The sequence below is a fragment of the Mirounga leonina genome, unplaced genomic scaffold (assembly GCF_011800145.1).
Source record: "Mirounga leonina isolate KUSES-001 unplaced genomic scaffold, KU_Mleo_1.0 Mir_173, whole genome shotgun sequence".
Classification (NCBI taxonomy): Eukaryota; Metazoa; Chordata; class Mammalia; order Carnivora; family Phocidae; genus Mirounga; species Mirounga leonina.
The window spans coordinates 41823599-41844020 of NW_023270447.1; the positions used below are offsets into that span (position 1 = coordinate 41823599).

At 35.4% G+C, this 20422-nt stretch overlaps 1 protein-coding gene across 1 annotated transcript in view; it reads right to left on the minus strand.

The window, feature by feature from the left end:
* The window catches only part of RAVER2 (ribonucleoprotein, PTB binding 2), a 93851-nt gene that overhangs the window by 32970 nt on the left and 40459 nt on the right, over nucleotides 1–20422 (minus strand). The window contains exons 5-9 of the mRNA XM_035018362.1: nucleotides 14272–14398; nucleotides 6075–6160; nucleotides 4329–4433; nucleotides 4053–4164; nucleotides 1888–2156 (exon numbers count right to left, since the gene is read on the minus strand). Of these exons, the coding sequence (XP_034874253.1) occupies nucleotides 1888–2156; nucleotides 4053–4164; nucleotides 4329–4433; nucleotides 6075–6160; nucleotides 14272–14398 (699 nt within the window). The remainder of the gene's footprint in view (nucleotides 1–1887; nucleotides 2157–4052; nucleotides 4165–4328; nucleotides 4434–6074; nucleotides 6161–14271; nucleotides 14399–20422) is intronic.

Sequence of the window (20422 nt, forward strand, 5' to 3'; positions counted from 1 at the left end):
CTATGTTATATACCTCAAACTAATATAATGCTATATGTCAATTATACCTTATAAAAAAATTTCTTAAAAATGCAGGTCTAAAAACCTAAAGCCAAGTTAAGCCAATTATGTTTAGCAAAGTCAAAAATCTTGTTACATTATTGGAAAACCTACTTTGAGATTACCTGGTTCAAACCCCTGCTGTCAGAAAGAGGAGTCACTTCTACAACAATCTGCACCAATGCTCACCTGGCATCTGCTTAATTATTTTCAGTTTTTGGTTTGTTTGAAAGCTTCAACTGTTCTTTGTTATATTACGCCTAAATGTGCTTTATTGTATGTAATACTTATTGGACTGGGTCTGCCTACTGGTGAAACACAAAATACCAGGTGACTAGTCTGAGAGTAAATTTTTTTAATGTCTATCTAGCTGGTGCTCCCTTTCCGAGTTACATGTATCCATTTCCCTCAATTCTTTCCCCAGAACCTGTTCTCCAGGCCCTGGGCCACTTTGGCTGTTTTCCTCCTCATTGACTCTGCCCATTATGTGAATCACCTCAAATTAAGCTTTTCTGAAGATCTGGTGCTTTCTGTCCAAAAAGATACAACATATTCATATATGAGTTCTATTTGTTTAGTTTCCCTCAATAACCCAGGAAATTAATTTTGCAGATAAATTTTTTAAATTCATTCTAGAAGAATTGCCTTAGATTTCTCAATGAACAATTGCAGAGCATTCTTTCCATACTTGCTGCTATGACTAGTTGACAATAAAACCTCCTCCAAATTCAATATTATTATTTTGACATTTGAAAAAAGCCAACTAAATGAATTTTTTTTCCTCAAATGCTGCTTATAGCCTGAGTTTTATACTACTTACAAACCAAAGGGTATTTCAGGGTATGAATAAAAATTGAATGTACTTTATTCTACTTATCAATTATAACATTTACAAATGTCACTGGCCTAAGAACCAATAAAATAACTGGGTAAAAACTTCCAGAATTAAAACAGAGGTTAGATTCTTTTGAGCAGACCAGAGTTTAATAAATGACTTTGACATTTTTCAGATAGAATAAAATTGGTTTTGCCTTCAAATATTAAAATACCCTAATTAGCTATAGAGTATAGAAAACAAACATTTAAAGTAGAAAACAAAAGTTTAAACTTTTGTTTAAAGTAGAAAACAAACATATTTTGAAAGCATTATTATTAACTTAGAAAGCCTCATAAGTAATATGTAATTGGATAAGCATCAATGACACTCTTAAACTTTCCCAAACTCTAAAATTTTGAACTCAGTTTATATTTCATTTCTAAAATATCAAGCATTTTTGAGTATCTCAAACTTTTTAGAAAAGCAAATATCTATAATAAAGATTCTATACCTAAATTATTTTACAATAACAGACTTAAACTCATTTTGCTCAGATTATTTTACTTACAGACAAACTGGTAAGTAATGAAGCAACAGTCCCCAAACATTAGCTGACATCACTTACCAAAAGATGGCTTTTTGTTTGCTTATAATAACAGGGTTTTTTTTTTAAGAGCGCAATATTTTCTTCTATTCTGAGACGTAAATTCACATTATGAAAAAATCATGTCATTGACATATCAATTATCTAGTTTGTAATCCATATTTATATACTTTAAGTCTATTATTTTTTTTGAAATTTAAAAATGGTTAAGATGCTTTATGATACTTCCTAAATTATACTACCTGTAACATAACCCCAATTTAGAATCTTCTAAAATTAGAATTTAAGATATAATTTTAAAAGAATATACATATATATATTCCTGCATAGTATCTACATACATGTAGTACAGATGTGTACACGTGTGTCTATGTGTGTGTGTGTGTGTGTGTGTGTGTGTGTGTGTATGGACAAACAGTTTTCTTACCCCTGAACTTATCTCCGTGCCTCTTGGCTGACTTTGCTGTTGCTTATGGTGTCCCGTCAGCAAGCCTCCAGCAGTAAGGTTTGGAAAGCTCTGAAGATAAGCCTGTGACCCTGAGAAATTTCCTTCTGCCTTCCCCACCAAGGCTGGTTGTTTCTCTTGAGCATTCCCATGCCCTGGCCCAGCTTGTCCAGCAATGTGCTGATTTGGAAAGAATGGTAATATGCCCATTCCAGCTGTTAGAGTTGTTTGAGTTGGAATCAGATTAGATGCTGTAGTGAACCACAAATGCAAGAAGCTTTTGGTTAGACGAGAATTATTCACAACAGTCCTTTGATTTTGTTAACTTACAGGGGAAATATATCTATTAGAGAACAGTTACACTCAGAAGGTGAAGTTAGTGCTTGTAAAGTAGCAGGTTCCTATATGGAAAAACAAAAACCTCTAACAGTAATCATGCTTTTCTTATATTCAACAACTTCCGGGATAATATCAAGGATATTTTTTTAATTCCAAGTTTTAACTGTATATTTTAGAATTTGAGAGCAAAATGTATGTATTTTTTGGCACTTAAGTTATATCAGGTACCTTCTTTTTTATGCTCGATCACTGTAATTTGCCTGCTTCCATATTTGAAGGGAATAATTAAATATGTCTTCATTTAAAAAAATTCTCTTGACACTTAAAAATAAGTTTAAATCCAATAATAAATTTGATCAGCTGACTTGCACCAGTTCATAAGAGCGGACTGTGCATATCTTTTCCCAGCTCCTGAATTAGAAGTCTTCCCACGGGTAGTGGGCAACTGGCAATGAGTTGTAGTGTTTACACAAGGAACTCCAAAAATGCTACAAAAAATCAAGACTTTTTTTTTAAGCCTAGACAGCTGGTTTTTAAACATCAGCACACCACTGGTTTAAAAAACACCAATATTTGTGAATAGATAGGCACCAAATAGATCACAAAGTTTTACATTTTTATTTACAGGAAATAACAAGAAATTCTGGAAGAAATGAAAGTTTTAGTAGGAAAATTCTGAACCATTTCACTTTTTAAAAAATCTGTACTTCAAAATCAAGAGACAAGAGCTAATTTTGGTAACTACTTCAAGTCAAATTTATATTTTATAAATTCACTACACAAATTTAATTATTTCTAGTACTAAATATTTAGAGGTGGATACTTAAGTTCTTTTAGCAATGTATTTATTTGGACACTGAATTTTCAGTGTTCTTAAAGCAGTGCATGCTAAAGCAAATGGTCTATTATTTAATTTAACACAAATAATAAACATTTGCATAAGCTTTTAGTGATACAAAATTTAATTTTTAGAACAGGCCTCATCATACCATAAAATTTCTACACCTGTCTGTATCCTAGTTCAACTTCTGCACAGTCGATTCCAACAGTCAGAACTGATGGACTCATTTAGTCATTTGACTCACTGGTTTTATGTAGAGGCTAAATATGCTACCCAAATTTAACTTTTTTTAAAAAAAATTTTTATTACTGGTGGCCCTTCTCTTTTCCCAGCATAATCACTTCAAACAAATTTCAATTACACTTCAAACTGAAAGTGCCTTTCAAAATCGCATCCAAATAAGAAATCTTGGTATAATCTACCACAGGCTCTTGTTTTTCTAAAATAATAGTTTTGTTTAATTTGTCATCTTTTCAGAAGCCCAACGGACACATGTCATTATTTTTCTTCTACTACTAGTTTGGAGATCACATTTAAAAAAAACATTATAATCAAGTAAATCACCAAAGTTTACATCAGAATGCCACATATTTCCTTAAAAGCTAAGGGTTTCTTATTCAGGCAAAAATTAAATGGATACCTATGTAATATGTTGTCAGCCCAGCAGGCAGCATGTCAGTCTCAAAGGGATCTATGTCTTTGCCTCAGGCTGCGTGAACCCTCATCAAATATTAAAGCATATCCAACAGGGAAAGTGTGATCTTGGCATGCCAGCAAGTCCATCAATAACTTATCAATAATTCTCTAATATTAAAAATAGAAAAGCCAAGAGGGCTCTTAAAATTTTAAAGAACTGAATAAAACTCAACTTGGACCTTTCTGTAAATAAAAGCAAGATATAGGTAAACCATCTTTAAATCTCTAATGGGACTGTTTATGGACTTGTCAGTAAATGCATATCATTTACTTTTGTGTGCTTCTCCAGGATGACCCAACTCTGTTTTCAAAGGAAGTGCTGACCCTATCCCTACTGTGGTTTGAAGTACCAGGGCTGGGGGATCGCCAAGTAAGCCTGGTTTCTGCAAGAGAAGAAAAGAAAGTTAGACTTCTGCCTGTGGCAACAGGGTATCGTGGTCATGAAGAGACTACCACATGGGAAAAGTCATCAACAACCTGACCAGCAGCCTGAGTCTAGGAAGGGAATGAATTCAATTCAAAGGAAAAAAAACAAGTCCATACTTACATTATTAGTATGAATATTCTCAAACTTCAGTAACTGTTGTTGTACTGGTGGTACGTGAGAAAGATTCTGAAGGAATAAATTGGAAGTATTACCCGTAACTGTGCTCTGTGAAATGATAGAGCATTCCGTTAGTTTAACTTTGGAAAGCTATTTGTCCTAGATCCCAGTTCATTTTCAAGGTCAATTCTCCAGATCTGAGCATAAGCAACGGCTTCTTAATATGCCACTTTCCCACTTTAGGCAACGTAATTAATTCTTTTAAGAACATACAAGATGTGACCACGTAGTCATGAAACTAACGCCACATCCTCTCCTTTTCTTTTCTTCCATCCTTCTTCCTTCCCTCACCCCTTTTCAGCTTCCATGTCATTCAATCCTTTATTTCTTCACTTAATCATCCAACAAATATTTATTGAGCAGTTTCTATGCGCCAGGCACTGTGTTACATAGTGAGAAATGCAAAATACGACCTGCCCTCACGGATCTTAGAGGCTCCTGGGGAAGGGAGACATTCATTAATTATAAAAACATTAAATTACAAATGGTGATGAGCATTTGAAGGAAACACACAGGAGCTCTGAGAATAGCTGGGGATTTGATTTAGATTGGTAAATTCAAGGAAGGTTTCCCTGAGGAACTAACTCTTGCGCAGAGATCTGAAGGTTGTGCAGAAGTAACTAGGTGAAATCTGGGGGACTTAGGTGCTGCTGGGGTGGGGATCATGCCAGGCAGAAGGAACAGCAGGGGAGCAAAGACCTAAGGAGAAGAGATCAAGGTCCTCTGAGGACCAAAAGCAGGCCACTGCTGCTGGGATAGGAGAGGCCTGCTTGGACACGCCTTCTGGGCAAAATTAAACATTCTAGTCTCAATTCTAAAATAAAGAGAGTATCGTCAATACTCTGAACTCCCCTCCCATGTCACTCTTCACACCTTATTGTAATTCACATTTGTTTTCTGTATTTGTTGAAATTCTCTAAGAACAAGGACTGGGAATATTTTTGTTCCCTGCTGTAGCCTCAGTGACTGGCAGTGTCCAGTAGAGGTCAGATTCCCAATAAAATCTGCGGAGTAATTGAATGAATAAATACCCTATAATGTACAAGGTCCTATGTTAGAGCCTAAGAATGAAAACTAAATAAAAGATAAACCTTCCCCTTAAAAAGCTGCATTTAGGACTAGATGCTCATTCACTCAATCTCCATCAATCATCACTTACACATTAGGTTGGATTTGTAACTAGGCTCCTATTCAGATAGAGCCTCCAGCAGGACCTGAGAGTAATGCATACTACTCATCTCCAATATTTTATTTATATATACAAATACATTTTAAAATACTAATCTGAAAAAGGTATGAAAATATTTTTTATTCTAATAAGAATTATTTTTATATAGATTACATTTTAAGAATTAAGAGCTCATGTTCATTTATTTTTTTCTTTCTGTAAATACTTTAAGACCACCTAAGACTTGTTTTTAACCACTTATTTCTAGAAAAATAAACCACAAAATAACCTCCTTCCCTTAATGCCCTATAAGCAGAAATCAATAGATAGAACTTTACTGCTTTGATCAGCTGAATTTGATCTCATGTACTCATTATGTTTTCAGGTAGCTATAGTTATTACTAAGGATTTGTTTAAAAAACAAAATACTTGTTTAACTTCATGGGAATTTTAAACTTTAAGAACAAACAAATGAGTCACTCCAAGTTTTCATACTGCAGTACTCAATGCTATTTATATACCTGATGGGCTTTATTCAAATGCAAAAACGCAGGGGAGATGGATGGGTTCATCAGATGGGGCAAGCTGTGAGGTGTTCCGAGAACTGCTTTAAGAAAATAAAAGTAAAAATTAAACTTTATGATATGATAAAAACAAACTCCAGAAAGGGCAAATAAATATTTTTTTAACTTAACAAATTCATGCAAAGTTCAATGATATACTGACCTTGTCATTGCACAAAAAGTGGCAAGCTCCCTTCTCTGTGATTCAAACCAAAATTCCAACACCTTTTATCATCATAATAAAACACCAAACCTAGCCCTTCTTTTCTCTAGTGCTTAGAGCAACAAAACTAATTCCATCTTTTAGTGAGTATAATACTAACTGAACCCATGTTACTTGCTCAGTATTTTTGTTAGGTGTTTGGGACATTTTGGCAGGGAATGGGGGGGTGGAGGAGGGAAGGACAAGATACAGACTTTTCCTTTGAAAAGCCTAAAATCCATTTAAGAAGATAATATATGTACAGAAAAATATTTACATAATAAAAACAAAAGAAACAGTACTGTACATATTTGATAAAAAGAATAAATGGTAACCACACTTTTTATCAAGTTTGCCTGAGTACAAATACCAGAGTATGTATCAAAAGAGATGTTTTCAGAACAGGGGCGCCTGGGTGGCTCAGTCAGTTAAGTGTCTGACTCTTGATTTCAGCTCAGTTTTGACTCTTGGTTTCAGCTCAGGTTGTGATCTCAGGGTCCTGAGATTGAGCCGCATCCAGCTCTGCTCAGTGTGGAGTCTGCTTAGAGTTTCTTTCTCCCTCTGGCCTTCTCCATGTGCGCACACACTCTCTCTCTCAAATCAATCAATCAATCTTTTTAAAAAGGAGGGGGATGTTTTCAGAATAAATAGTATAGAGACAAAAAGGACCATGAGATAGAAAATATATGAAGTAATTTCATCTAATTATTATAAAGCAACTGGAAATTGTCAGGAATAGAAAGCACTTCAAAAAGCATTTAATTTCGGGATGCCTGGCTGGCTCAGTTGGTAGAACATGTGACTCATGCAGCAACTCTTGATCTCCCGGGTGTGAGTTCAAGCCCCACGGTGGGTATAGAGCTTACTTAAAGAGTAGTGTTGTTTTAAGAAAAAAAAAAGGGGGGGGGTAAAATATAAGTGTCTTTAAAAAGAGCATTTAACCCAATGATCAAAAATATTTGGATATTGGGGCACCCGGGTGGCTCAGTCATTAAGCGTCTGCCTTCGGCTCAGGTCATGATCCCAGGGTTCTGGGATCGAGCCCCATATCGGGGTCTCCCTCTCCCACTCCCCCTGCTTATGTTCCCTCTTTCACTGTATCTCTCTCTGTCAAATAAATAAATAAAATCTTTAAAAAATTGGATATTATATATGTAATATATAACATGTCTACAAGTTTATCCCGTGTTTTCAAAAGTACATTTCAAGTTTTATTACTTGCTAAACCAGTCCATTTCATCTTTGGAAAAATGCCCATTAGAAAGTGCTTTCTATAGAATGAGTCCATTTCACAATTGGTGGTAGGAAGATTAGGTCATTAGCCTGAGTTGTTTATAAAGACAGACTGTTTATTAGGAAAGAGGGATAAAGATGGGCATTTCATAATGACAAAGGGGTCAATCCATCAAGAGGATACAACAATCTTAAATGTGCCTCAAATAACAAAGCTTCAAAATATATAAGGCAAAAATTTCTAGAACTGAAAAAGTAGACAAATCCACAATTATGGTTAGCATTTCAACACCACCTCCTCCCTTTTTTCAGTTAGTCACTGTATTTTGTTACAAAACATTAATATTTTTTCCCTAGCTTCTAATGAATACAGTATTTCCCAGTTAAAAACAACAACCATTGGAATCAAAACACCCAGAAAATGTCTACAGTCTCACATCTAACTGCCTTTATTCTTAGCTCTTGGCTAGATCTCCCATTGTGCCCCATCCTTCCCTCCTCAAGAACGCTTGAACAACACTATCAATCAACAATATATACTATATTGTTGGACTATAATATGTCATGACGAAATGAGGTTTATCCTAGGAATGAAAGGTTGGTTTAACACTGAAAAATCAATGTAATTCATCATGCTAGCAGACCAGACAAAAACAAAAAACACATATGATCATCTCAGTTAATGGACAAAATCACTGGATACATTCCAGCAATTACCATGACAAAATTTCTCTGCAATATAGAAATAGAAGGCAAAGTTCCCAGCCTGAAAAAAGAAAATCTGTGAAAAAGCTACAGCTGACATAATAAAAGAATTAATGCTCTCTCCTTACGGTCAGAAACAAAGCAAAGATGTCCACTCTCACAAATTATGCTGGAATTTCTGTCTATTGCAGTAAGGCAAGAAAAAGAAGTAAAAGGCATACCTATTGGAAAGGAAGAAATAAAACCGTGTTTATTTGTGGATTATATGATTGTCTATATAGAAAATCCTAAGAAGAAAAACCTACAAGAAATAAGCTAGGTTTGCAAGATACAATATATACAAAATCAATTGTACTTGTATATGCTAGCAACATGAAATTCAAAATTGAAATTTAAGAAGCAAAACTATTTAAAATCCTATCAAGAAATGTAGGATACTATGGATAAATCTGACAAAATATGTGTAAGATTTATACCCTGAAAACTAAAAACTACTGTTGCAACAAATTAAACAAGACCTAAATAGAGAAATATTCCATATGTATGGCTCAACCTCAAAACTGTCAATTCTGCCCAAATTAGTATATAGATTCAACACAATCCCAGCCAAATTACTGACATTTTTCGTAGAAATTGACAGGCTGGTTCTAAAATTTCTATACAAATACGAAGGACATAGAATAGGTAAAACAAATTGAAAAAAAGAAGAATAAAGTTGGAGGACTTACACTAACTGACTTCAGGGCTTATTATAAAGCTACATTTATCAAGACAATGTAGTACTGGGATAAAGACAGACATTTAGATCAATGGAATAGAATAGAGAGTCCATAGATAGAGCCATGCAAACACAGTGAACTTTAATGGAAGTTCAGTGGGAAAAGGGTAATCTTTTTTAACAAATGCTGCTGGAACATCCGTAAAAAAAATTAACCTAGAACTTTACTTCACATCATAAATAAAAATTAACTCAAAATGAACCATAGATTTAAATATAAAAGGTCAAATTATAAAACTTCTCAAATATGAGCGAACATCTTAATGACCTTAAATTTGGCAAAGATTTCTTAAATCTGACAAAAGATGTACAAATTATAACAAATAATAAATTGGACTTCACCAAAATAATAAGTTTTATTCTTCAAAAGACATTGTTAATAAAGGACATCTTATGGAGTGAAAAAATATTTGCAAACTCATGTATACAACAGCAGACTTGCATCTAGAATAAAGAACACTTATAACCTAACAAGAAAAAGATAACTCAATTTTAAAATGTGCAAAATATTTAAAAAGATATAACAAAAAGATATAAAGATGGCTAATTAGCATATTAAAAGATGTTCAAAATCATCAGTCAAAAAGAATACTCAAAATCACAGTGAGATAGCACGACATAAAACAGAAAACATAAAACAGGCTAAAATTAAAGCACTAACATGTCAAGTGTTGGTGAGAAGACTGAGCACACTGATGTCCTAGACAGTGTTGGGTGAGAATACAAAGTGGTCTAACCACACTGGAAAACAGTTGGCAGAGTTTCCTATAACTTAAACATACATCTACCATATGCCCCAGCCATTCCATGACTAATTTACTGGCGAGAAATTAAAGCATAAGCCTATGTAAACACTAGTACACAAATGTTCACAGAAATTTTATTTGTAATAATCCCAAACTAGAAATAACCTAAATGTTCATCAGCAAGTCAATGAATATGCAAATTATCGAATGGAATACTACTCCTCATTAAAAAGAAAAAAAAATTATTGATACATGCAGCAACATAAATGAATCTCAGTAAGCTGAGTGAAAAGAAGCCAAACAGTACATACTGTATGATTCCACTTATAGAAATTTCTAGAAATACAAGCTAGAGTGACAGAAATCAAATCAGTATTTTCCTGGGGACGGAGGAGAGGGAGATTACAAAAGGCCAGAGGAGACTTTTGAGAGTAATAAATATGTTCATTATTTTGATTATGGCGATAAACATTTCAAAATTTATCTACACTTATAATTTTATACATGTCAAGACATCGTTTTTTACACTCTATGTGCCAATTCATATGCAATTATGCCTCAATAAAGCTGTTAAAAATATAATTTATAAGACTACAACAAATCACACACTACGTAAAATTTAAAATGGACACACACACATATATAAAGAAAGAAGTCTAGAATATTTACACTGTATTGTATTTTTGAAGGTGGTTAAAAGGTCTGGATTGAAGAGAAAAGACCGGTATGGTCAGAGTAACATAAGCAAATTGGGCCTGGGAGGAAAGTCAGTCTGACAGGAAAGCGTACAGATTAGACAGAAAAGGCAGACAAGAGTAGTCAGGAATTTACAGGACCAGACCACATGTGAGTAAGCAGGTATGTGTGAGTTGTGGAACAGAGATGTAGCGGAAGGGGATTCATCTGTAAATAAATAATTAAGTCCCTTTCATTATAAAAAACAGTGCTGTTTTAGGTGCATGAGATGAACAAGACATAAATCTTTGCAATTATGGAACTTACATTCTAGTGGGAGAGCAAACTATAAACAAGTAAATATGTGTGAATTATGTGAAAAATAAAACAAGGGTATAAATATAAGCATATTATATATACTACATTTCATATAAACATAAGGAATTATAATTCTTAGCTTGCTCTGAGCCCTCTGTGAGTAGCTCAAAGTATAGTAAGGGACAGAGTTAAGATAGAAAGGACATAGTGTTCGGGCGCCTGGGTGGCTCAGTCGTTAAGCGTCTGCCTTCGGCTCAGGTCATGATCCCAGGGTCCTGGGATCGAGCCCCACATCAGGCTCCCTGCTCCGCAGGAAGCCTGCTTCTCCTCCCACTCCCCCTGCTTGTGTTTCCCCTCTCCGGTGTCTCTCTCTGTCAAATAAATAAATAAAATCTTAAAAAAAAAAAAAAAAAGGACACAGTGAAGGAAATACAGATGGAACTTATTGACTAACAAGACACTTTGTCTTTCCTGAACACGAAGAAACTTTCCATACATCCTCCAGAAGCTTTGCATGTGTTCAAGTGAAGTAGATTTCATCCTCCTCCCTTGCCACACCACACAAACAAAAAGCCATACTTGGTGAAATAATTTCTCCATCGGTGTGATAGTAGAAGATCTTATTTAAAATTGTGAAACCAGGGGCGCCTTGGTGGCTCAGTTGGTTAAGTGTCTGCCTCTGGCTCAGGTCATGATCCCAGAATCCCGGGATCTAGCCGCACATTGCACATCTGGCTCCCTGCTCAGCGGGAAGTCTGCTTCTCCCTCTGCCCTTCACCCCACTCGTGCTCTCTCTCTCCCCCCGCCCAAATAATAAAATCTTTTTTAAAAATTGTGAAACTTGCCCTAAAATAAGCATATCAAAATAAAATAAAATAAAATAAGCATAATATCTAATGCCATACATCAATCTGAGTAGAAAGGCAATCTAGAGAATGTATATTCTCTACTATATGAAAAGAAAAAAACAAAACAAAACAAAACCCAATACTGGAGAGGAGTTACTTAAGAGAGCCTAGAGTCCAAAGGTGTGGCCAATACTTTCTAAAAGACCCAAGGAGCATGATATCCTGCCTGTAAACACTAACACAATCTTGGACTGTATTAACAGAAATATAATGATCATAGGAAAGAAATCTCACCACATTCTGTGTTCAAAACCCATTCACAGGATATGTTCATGTCTGTGTACACCATATTTCTGGACAGCCCAGAAAACCTAGGCTAATATCTACAGGAGGACAGCTAGTTGGGGAAACTAGAGAGTATTTCCTAGCACATGTTATAGAAAGTCAAATATAGACCTGTAATCTCCAAAGAAATTTATGAGGTGTAGAAAAAATTACTAGAACTCTTGTTCATATTTACTTTCATCTTTAAATAAAAATACTAAGCTTTATCATTTCTTAATATATGGGTTAACAAGGGTACATTTATATAACTGACATATAATTGATACATACAGTGTATATATTGGAGCTCTGCTCAAAATTCACTGATAGCGCTGCATAGTCAAAAAATAAATTTTTTTTTAAAGATTTCGTTTATTTATCTGACAGAGAGAGACACAGCGAGAGAGGGAACACAAGCAGGGGGAGTGGGAGAGAGAAAGAAACAGGCTTCCCGCGGAGCAGGGAGCCCGATGCGGGGCTTGATCCCAGGACCCTGGGACCATGACCTGAGCCGAAGGCAGACGCTTAATGACTGAGTCACCCAGGCACCACCAAAAAATAAATAAATTTCAAAAAGACCACTGACCTAGAGAATAAAAGACAGGGAAAACAAAAAGATGACTAAGGTTTCATGATAGTGGTCTTCAAATATTATTAGAAGTCCTTTCTTAGGGAAGAAGCAATAGACTTATTCTGTGTTTCTTCAGAGGAAGAACTAGAATAAGTCACTAAAATTTTAGGGTTTACCATCTAATATAAAAAAAACCAAACCTCGTTATTAAATTTGTCCAACTAGGGAATAGGTTGCCTTGGGAAATAATGAGCCTCTTATGCTTTGAGTGGTCAAGACATAAACACATATCTCTATACCATTAAAACTGTAGAAAAGATATCTGATTATGTAATAGGCTGAGCCAGAAAACCTTTAACGCTGCTTCTTACACACAAATAATTGATGATTGTAGGATATACTTACTACGAATATTGTTGTATAATAAAAAATTTAACTGGTCTTTGTCTCTGGTTCCTGGAAGGAAATCTCTAAATACTTAGAATTTTCTAAGTGATAGGAGTGTCTTTGTTATGCTAATGAGGTGACTCAAGGTGGACCCTGCCATGGCGCTGGTCAATGCCAGAAACACCAACCATGTGATTAGAGGGCTGGAGCGTTGGGTCCCGCGGTGTCAGTCAGACCTCCTGATCTCCAGACAGTGGAGGGAAACCGGAGGTTCAGGTCTACATAATGAAACTCCAGTAAACTCTGGACGCCAAATTTAATTCAGTGGAGATCCCTGGTTGATGAATACACAGATGTGCTGGGAGGGTAGTATGCCCTGATTCAGGGGAAAAGAGCATAAAAGCTCTGCATTCGGGGCCCTCCTAGACCTAGCTGTAAGAGTATCTTCACTTGGCCATTTCTGAGTTCTATCCTTTATAATAAAACTATAATTATAAGTACAGTGCTTCCCTAAGTTCTGTGAGTTGTTCTAGCAAATCATCAAACAAGAACCTCCCAAATCTGTGGCCAGTTGGTCAGAAACACAGGTAGTTTGGGGGACCCCCTGAGCTTGCAGCTGGTGCATGAAGCAGGAGCGGACCTGTGGATGACTAAGCCCTTAACTTGTGGGGTCTGTGCTAACCCTGGATAGTTAGTGCCAGAACCGAATTGCAGTCCACTAGTTGGTGTTAGACCAGTTGGGGTTGAAACAATAAGTATATTTAAACATTTTTTATGCTAAACTTTAGTGTTGAATATAAAAATTCACTTCTTCATAATGCTAAAACATAAATTTTATGTATGTATAGTTGTGCATTCCAAGAGGTGGGCTCTTACCAGAGGAAGAATACTAAATAGGTAGATATTCAGTATATACCAATATTATAAAGATTTCCATAATATTTTTGTCATTTTCCACAGAGTGAAACATCTTTTCAACAGAAAAGAGGAAAGAGGAAACATACCTTTAACACGTCTGAACAAAGTAATTCTGCTACTAAAAATATTACATGGAAAAGTAGCATATCCTTTGTTGATACAATCCATAACAACACAATGTGTTAATTATCTGGTCTCTAAATTCCTGTCAACCACGAGCTAAGCTGGTTTTAATATTTAACATTTACTAAAAAGAAATTAGGAAACGCATAAGCAGACTGTATCTACCAAAAATAGTGAAAACCTATTATCAGTTCAGATCATTAATTAAAATTCACTGACAAGTCCTAGAAAAATATTTTTGGACTAATTTACTGTGTTTTTCATGCAAAACAGCACAAATTGGCTTCATGCCAACATTCTATATTTAATCTGTATCCATGTGCTTACCTGGTTTAACAGCTCGCCCACAGAGCTGGGGTTGTAGAAGAACTTGTAACATGGCAGGATTGTTTAAACTTTTCATAATTTGTACAGGATTTGGCTCTGGAAGTAAGCCTTTTTGATTACTGTGCATCTTCAATAAATATAGAAACAGGAAACATTAGAACAAGGATAAGTACAAAAGATGAAATTTTAAAGGTTTCTTCCAAAAATTCTCACTCCTCTGATCTTTATGATAAATGCAAATTGCTTTACATGATACATTTTTGTATATATTCTATCACAATTCTTAATTATAATGCTAAGATATTCTACTATACATCATATATTGAAATCCTCATAAAATGTCCCCATGAAATACAAATTGGCTTTAAGAGGACTAACAATTTAGTAAGATAAATCTCTTTATACAAGTAGAAAAATTTCAAGGGAATCTGAATTTATTAATGGGGAGATAATTTGTTGATACAGTATGAATACCTCATACTACAGAAGAGCCGTACTATAATGTTTATCTAAAGCATAATAATGTGGGTTGCCTTAAAAAAATTTTTTTTTTTAAGATTTTATTTATTTATCTGACAGAGAGAGACACAGCGAGAGAGGGAACACAAGCAGGGGGAGTGGGAGAGGGAGAAGCAGGCCTCCCACCAAGCAGGGAGCCTGATGCAGGGCTCGATCCCAGAACCCTGGGATCATGACCTGAGCCAAAGGCAGACGCCTAATGGCTGAGCCACCCAGGCGCCCCCCCAATTTTTTTTATAATAAAAGTCTTCATTAACTTCATCTTCTGAGACAAAGCTGAACTGCACTCACATACATGTGATTAGGTAGCTTCCTAAAAATATGAAATTGTTTTGTTTCAAAAACTAACCTGATAGATGAGAATATTAATATACAGTTATAAAATACTATAAACTTGTAGTCATAACAAAATGGAGAACTAATAATAGGAGTGGAATCCCTCTCTAAATCCAGATACTGTGAACATGAGAGGGAAAGGGTGACAGATCTGAGAACCAGACAAAATCTGTGAGAACTCCCTTAGAGAGATAGAAGGTGGCGGGTCTCGATGTGGAGGGAGAGACTTCCGCAGGGAGCATGAGAGAGCCTGGGTCTACAGCCAGTTTGGGGACGGGCTTTTGATTGTGCAACTGTAATGAGGGCTCTCCTGGCCAGCACACAGAGGGAAACCAGCAGCATTAACCCAGTGACAGTCACAGGACCACTGAATTAAGAGTTTCTCCGAGGCGCAGTGTTATCTGGTTGGGGTGGGAAAAGGGCTGTAGTCAAGGACAGACAGTAAAGGAGAGGTTCTCAGCCCTAGCTCCTCATCTGCATTCACTAAACCCTAGCTCAAATGAACAGGCTTTTGCTCTCACCTGTCCATCCTTCACTCCCTCGACCTCTAAACACTCACATATGAGGACACTGAAACCCTCCCAGGGAAATATGTATTCACAGAACACAGCTAGACATCCGGAGAATGTAGCCATTAAAAATTATAAGTAACAAACTGAACCACCTGTAATAGACAAACCAGAATTAATGGATACGAAATGATAAGAACACTACATAGTAACAGACATAATCGATACCCTTAAAAATTTGTTGTTAGTAACGTGAATCAAGGACAAGCAGTTACAAAGAATAATTAGAAATACTGGGTATGAAAAACATAAATGTTAAAAAAAAAAAAAAAAGCAGCCCCCACTGCATACTTGACATCATTCTATGCACTTTACGTGGATTATATCACATAGTCCTAAACAACTCTACAGCATGTTACTATTATCACTATTCTATAGACAAGGAAATTGAAGAAACTCATACAGAGCATTATTCTTAACCTCCATCCTGTGCTTGAACAGATAAATAGTAGAATATGTGTGGTTGAAAAACAAAAGAGTGCCTTGAAAGATCAGTTCAAAAGAAAGCTCTAAGAAGACACAGGCAAAGGATAAAGAAGTGGAAAACGCAAATAAACAAAACACGGAAATAAGAAATACAAGCAAAAGAGAAAAAGGAAGGCAATAAAGAGGCCGGAAGTGTCAACCTGTATAAAATAGGAGTCCCTGAAGGAGAAGAAAGAAGAAGGGGATCTTTGAAGAAATGATGGCTGAAAATTTGTTATTAAAGAAAAATTAAAGAACATGGAATGAAAGGGGTTACGGCATTCCAAAGATGATGTATAAGGAAAAAACACACCTAGTCACATTTTTGGGTTTGAAACTTAAGAACATCAAAGCTGAAGAAAAAATGCTAGAAGCTTCTACTGAGAAAGAACGTATTTCCAAAGGAACAAGAAATGAATTAATACCATCTTCTTCCTCAAAGCATCAACAGTGGATTTAAGAAGACAACAAATTAGTATTTCTGAAGTGCCAAAGGAACAATTTTGAATCTACATTTTTAATATTTTTATATTCAGCTATTATTTAAATATGTGAAAGAAATAAAAATATTCCCAACTACACAAATTCTCAAAAGTTTTTACATTAATAACTTCTCTGAAAATGAGACATGAGATGCAGTAAATTCAAGACAATATTACATGATATGTGCAAATGAAGGTATGTAATAGCATAGTTAATTTCACTCTTGCATATAAAACCCAGTACCATGGAAAAAAAATACTTTAGGAAATCCTAAAATTAAAATGTAGACACCAATATGGTGGTAGGTGGGATAAGGAAGGAGGAAGTAAGATGGAGGTAAGATTGACTTAAGTGGGAAGAGAGGGATACTGATAAATCTAGGGATATAAATAAGTTAGGGGCAATCACCAATAGGATAAAGACAGAACACATTATTCTCAAATGCGAAGAAGAAATTTTTTTTTCCTTTTTTTTTTAGTAGTTATTGTCTATGGCTTTTTTTTTTTTCTCATCTACAAAACCTTAGCCCTCCAACTGCTTCTTGATCTTAGGGGCCTCAGATAATCTAAAAACCTCATTTAACAAACATTTGGTGTCTAGTGTGAAAGAGTATGATTGATGCCGAGGAGGAATACCAAGACACAGGACACAGGTCCCTGCCTTTCTAGAGAAGAATTTGTATGAAATGGACCAGCCAAGAATCCAACTGTCAGTCGATACAAGCTGTCCTTTGTTGACCACTGCTCCAACAGCGGTACGCACTCAGCCAGTTTAATTCTCAAACTGCCATCCTCAGGTGGAAAATGCAGAATTCCATTTAATTTTCACTTTTGAAGGGGTGACGTTAAGGAAGGCACATGCGGGCTTGCTGGCTGAGGGGTTTCCTTCTTCCTGTCCCAGAGATGCTTACCTATTCCCACCTGCTCCCCAGGACAACCCACACTCGAAGAAAATTCTTATTTATCCAATAGTAGATGGAAAATGAAAATGGAAGAAAAAAGCATAGTTAAAAGAAAACATGATATAAGAGAATAGTCATCACTACATATTTAAGTAGTCTAAATGTACCAATTAAAGACAGATTTTTTAAATTTGATTTTTTAAAACATGTTTTTAGAGCAACATGTTAGCTATAAGACACATACCTAAAATAAAATGTACAGAAAGGTTGGTAATAAAGGGATGGCAAATATAAACTAAAAGAAAGTTGAAGTAGCAACTCTAACATCAGAAAAACATATAGAGGGGTAAAATAATCAATATGACTATAAACAAATGTGTACCTAATAATTAATAATACCTATACCTATCTATCTATGGAGAAACAACTAATAGAATAAGGAGAAAAAGAAAACCCAACAATTCTACATGATAACTTCTAATACATTCCCCTCAGACACTGACAGATCAAACAGAAAAAAATAAGCAAAGATAAGAAGACTTGAGTCACAATTAATAAGCTCAAACTAATATTTATACACACATATATGCACATATAACTTTGTAACCCACAAACATAGATTGGATTGTTTTTGAGCATACGTGGCACATTCACAGAAAGTAACCATGCACCAAAGCAAAATGCAGCCACAATATCCCCTCCCCCCAAATCAACATTAGAGACTAGATTCTCTGACCACAATGCAATAAATTACAAATCTATGTCAGAAGAATAGTTTTTTAAAATTCCTAAGTGGATATAAACTGAAAAACAGAAACAAAAGTAATTAAGCTTTATGTGGAAAAGGAAATCATAGAACAATTTGTAACACAATCTAAAATTTATGACACGTTGTATAGAGTTGTGGAATCACTATATCATACACCTGAAATTAATATAACACTGTATATTAACTAGAAATGAAAGAAAAACTTAAAAAGCCAAAATAAAATAAAATTTAGGATACATAGGTATAGCATTAGTTAAAAAGAAACTTGATTTAAATACATTAATCAGAAAACAATACAGATTGAAAACAAAGGTGCTAAGTATTAATACCAATAAAGACAGAGGAGAAAGAGTAAACCCAAAGAAGAAAACAAAACAAAACAAAACAAGGATATTATAAAGATAAGGGCACTGTGGAAAACTGTATGGAGGTTACTCAAGAAATTTAAAATAGTATTACTGTATGATCCAGTAATTCCTCTACTGGGTATTTACTCAAAGAATACAAAAATACTAATTTGAAAAAATACATACACCCCTATGTTTATTGAAGCATTATTTATAATAGCCAGGATATGGACGCAGCCCAAGTGTCCACTGATAGATGAATGGATAAGGAAAAGATGAGATACACACACACACACACACACAGGAATATTATTCAGCCAAAAAAAGATTGAAATATTGCCATTTGCAACAACATGAATGGATCTAAAAAGTATAATGCTAAGCAAAATAGATCAGAGAAAGACAAATACCCCATGGTGGAATTTATGAAACTAACAAAGAAAACAAAGAGACAAACTTAGAAACAAACTCTTCACTGTAGAGAACAAACAGATGGTTCCCAGAGAGGAGGTAGGTGGGGGGTGGGTGAATTAGGTGAAGGGGATTAAGAGTACACTTATCATGAGGAGCACTGAGTAATGTATAGAATTGTTGAATCAATATATTGTACACCTGAAACTAATAAAACACTATGTTATCTATGCTGGAATTAAAATTTTAAAAGGGCAGAAATAAGCAAAAGATAGAAATAATGAACAGAACAAAAGCGAAACAGCTTTGTTTCGACAAAACAGGGAAATCTTTTGTAAGACTGATCAAAGAAGGGGTGTCTGGGTGGCTCAATCGGTTAAGTGTCAACTCTTGATTTCGGCTCCGGTCATGATCTCAGGGTCATGGGATCAATTGAGCCCCGCTTCAGGCTCCGTGCTCAGTGTGGAGTCTGCTTGGGATTCTCTCTCGGGAATTCTCTCTCCTTCTGCCCCCTGCCCAACTCGTGTGCACTCTTGCGCTCTCTCTAAAAAAAAAAAAATCAAAGAGAAAAAAATGCAAATAAAATACACAACAAAAATGAGAACTAAATGGAACAATTTTATTTTTTTAAAGGTTTTATTTATGTGAGAGAGTGAGAGAGAGAACAGAAGTGGGGTGAGGGGCAGAGGGAGAGGAAGACATAGGCTCCCAGCCAAGCAGGGAGCCTGATGCGGGGTTCAATCCCAGGACTTCAGGAGCATGAAGACAGAACAAATTTTAAAAATAATATTATAAATGAGTATGTGCCAATAAATTTGAAAACGTAGACAAAATGGATGAATCTATAGAATATAATCAAATGCCAATATGCCACAGAGAGAAAAATAAAACTAAAATATCTGGGGCACCTGGGTGGCTCAGTTGTTAAGTGTTTGCCTTCGGCTCAGGTCATGATTCCAGGGTTCTGGGATTGTGCCCCGCATTGGGCTCCCTGCTCCTCAGGAAGCCTGCTTCTCCCTATCCCACTCCCCCTGCTTATGTTCCCTCTCTCACTGTCTCTCTCTTTCTCTGTCAATTAGATAAATAAAATTAAAAAAAAAAAATAAAATGCACTGAAAATGTTTATCTTTATTAAAAAAACCTAAAATATCTAAATATCTGTAGAAGAAACTTAAGTGGTAACCAATGGTTTCTCTCTGTATGAGGCTCCAGGACTAGGTCTACATGCTTTCATGGATGAGACTTCTCACACTTTCAAAGAACAGGTAAGCCCTATTTTACATGAGTTGATCCATGAAATAGAAAGAAAAGGGGGAGAAGGAGAAAAAATAGTTAAATCATTTAATGAGGT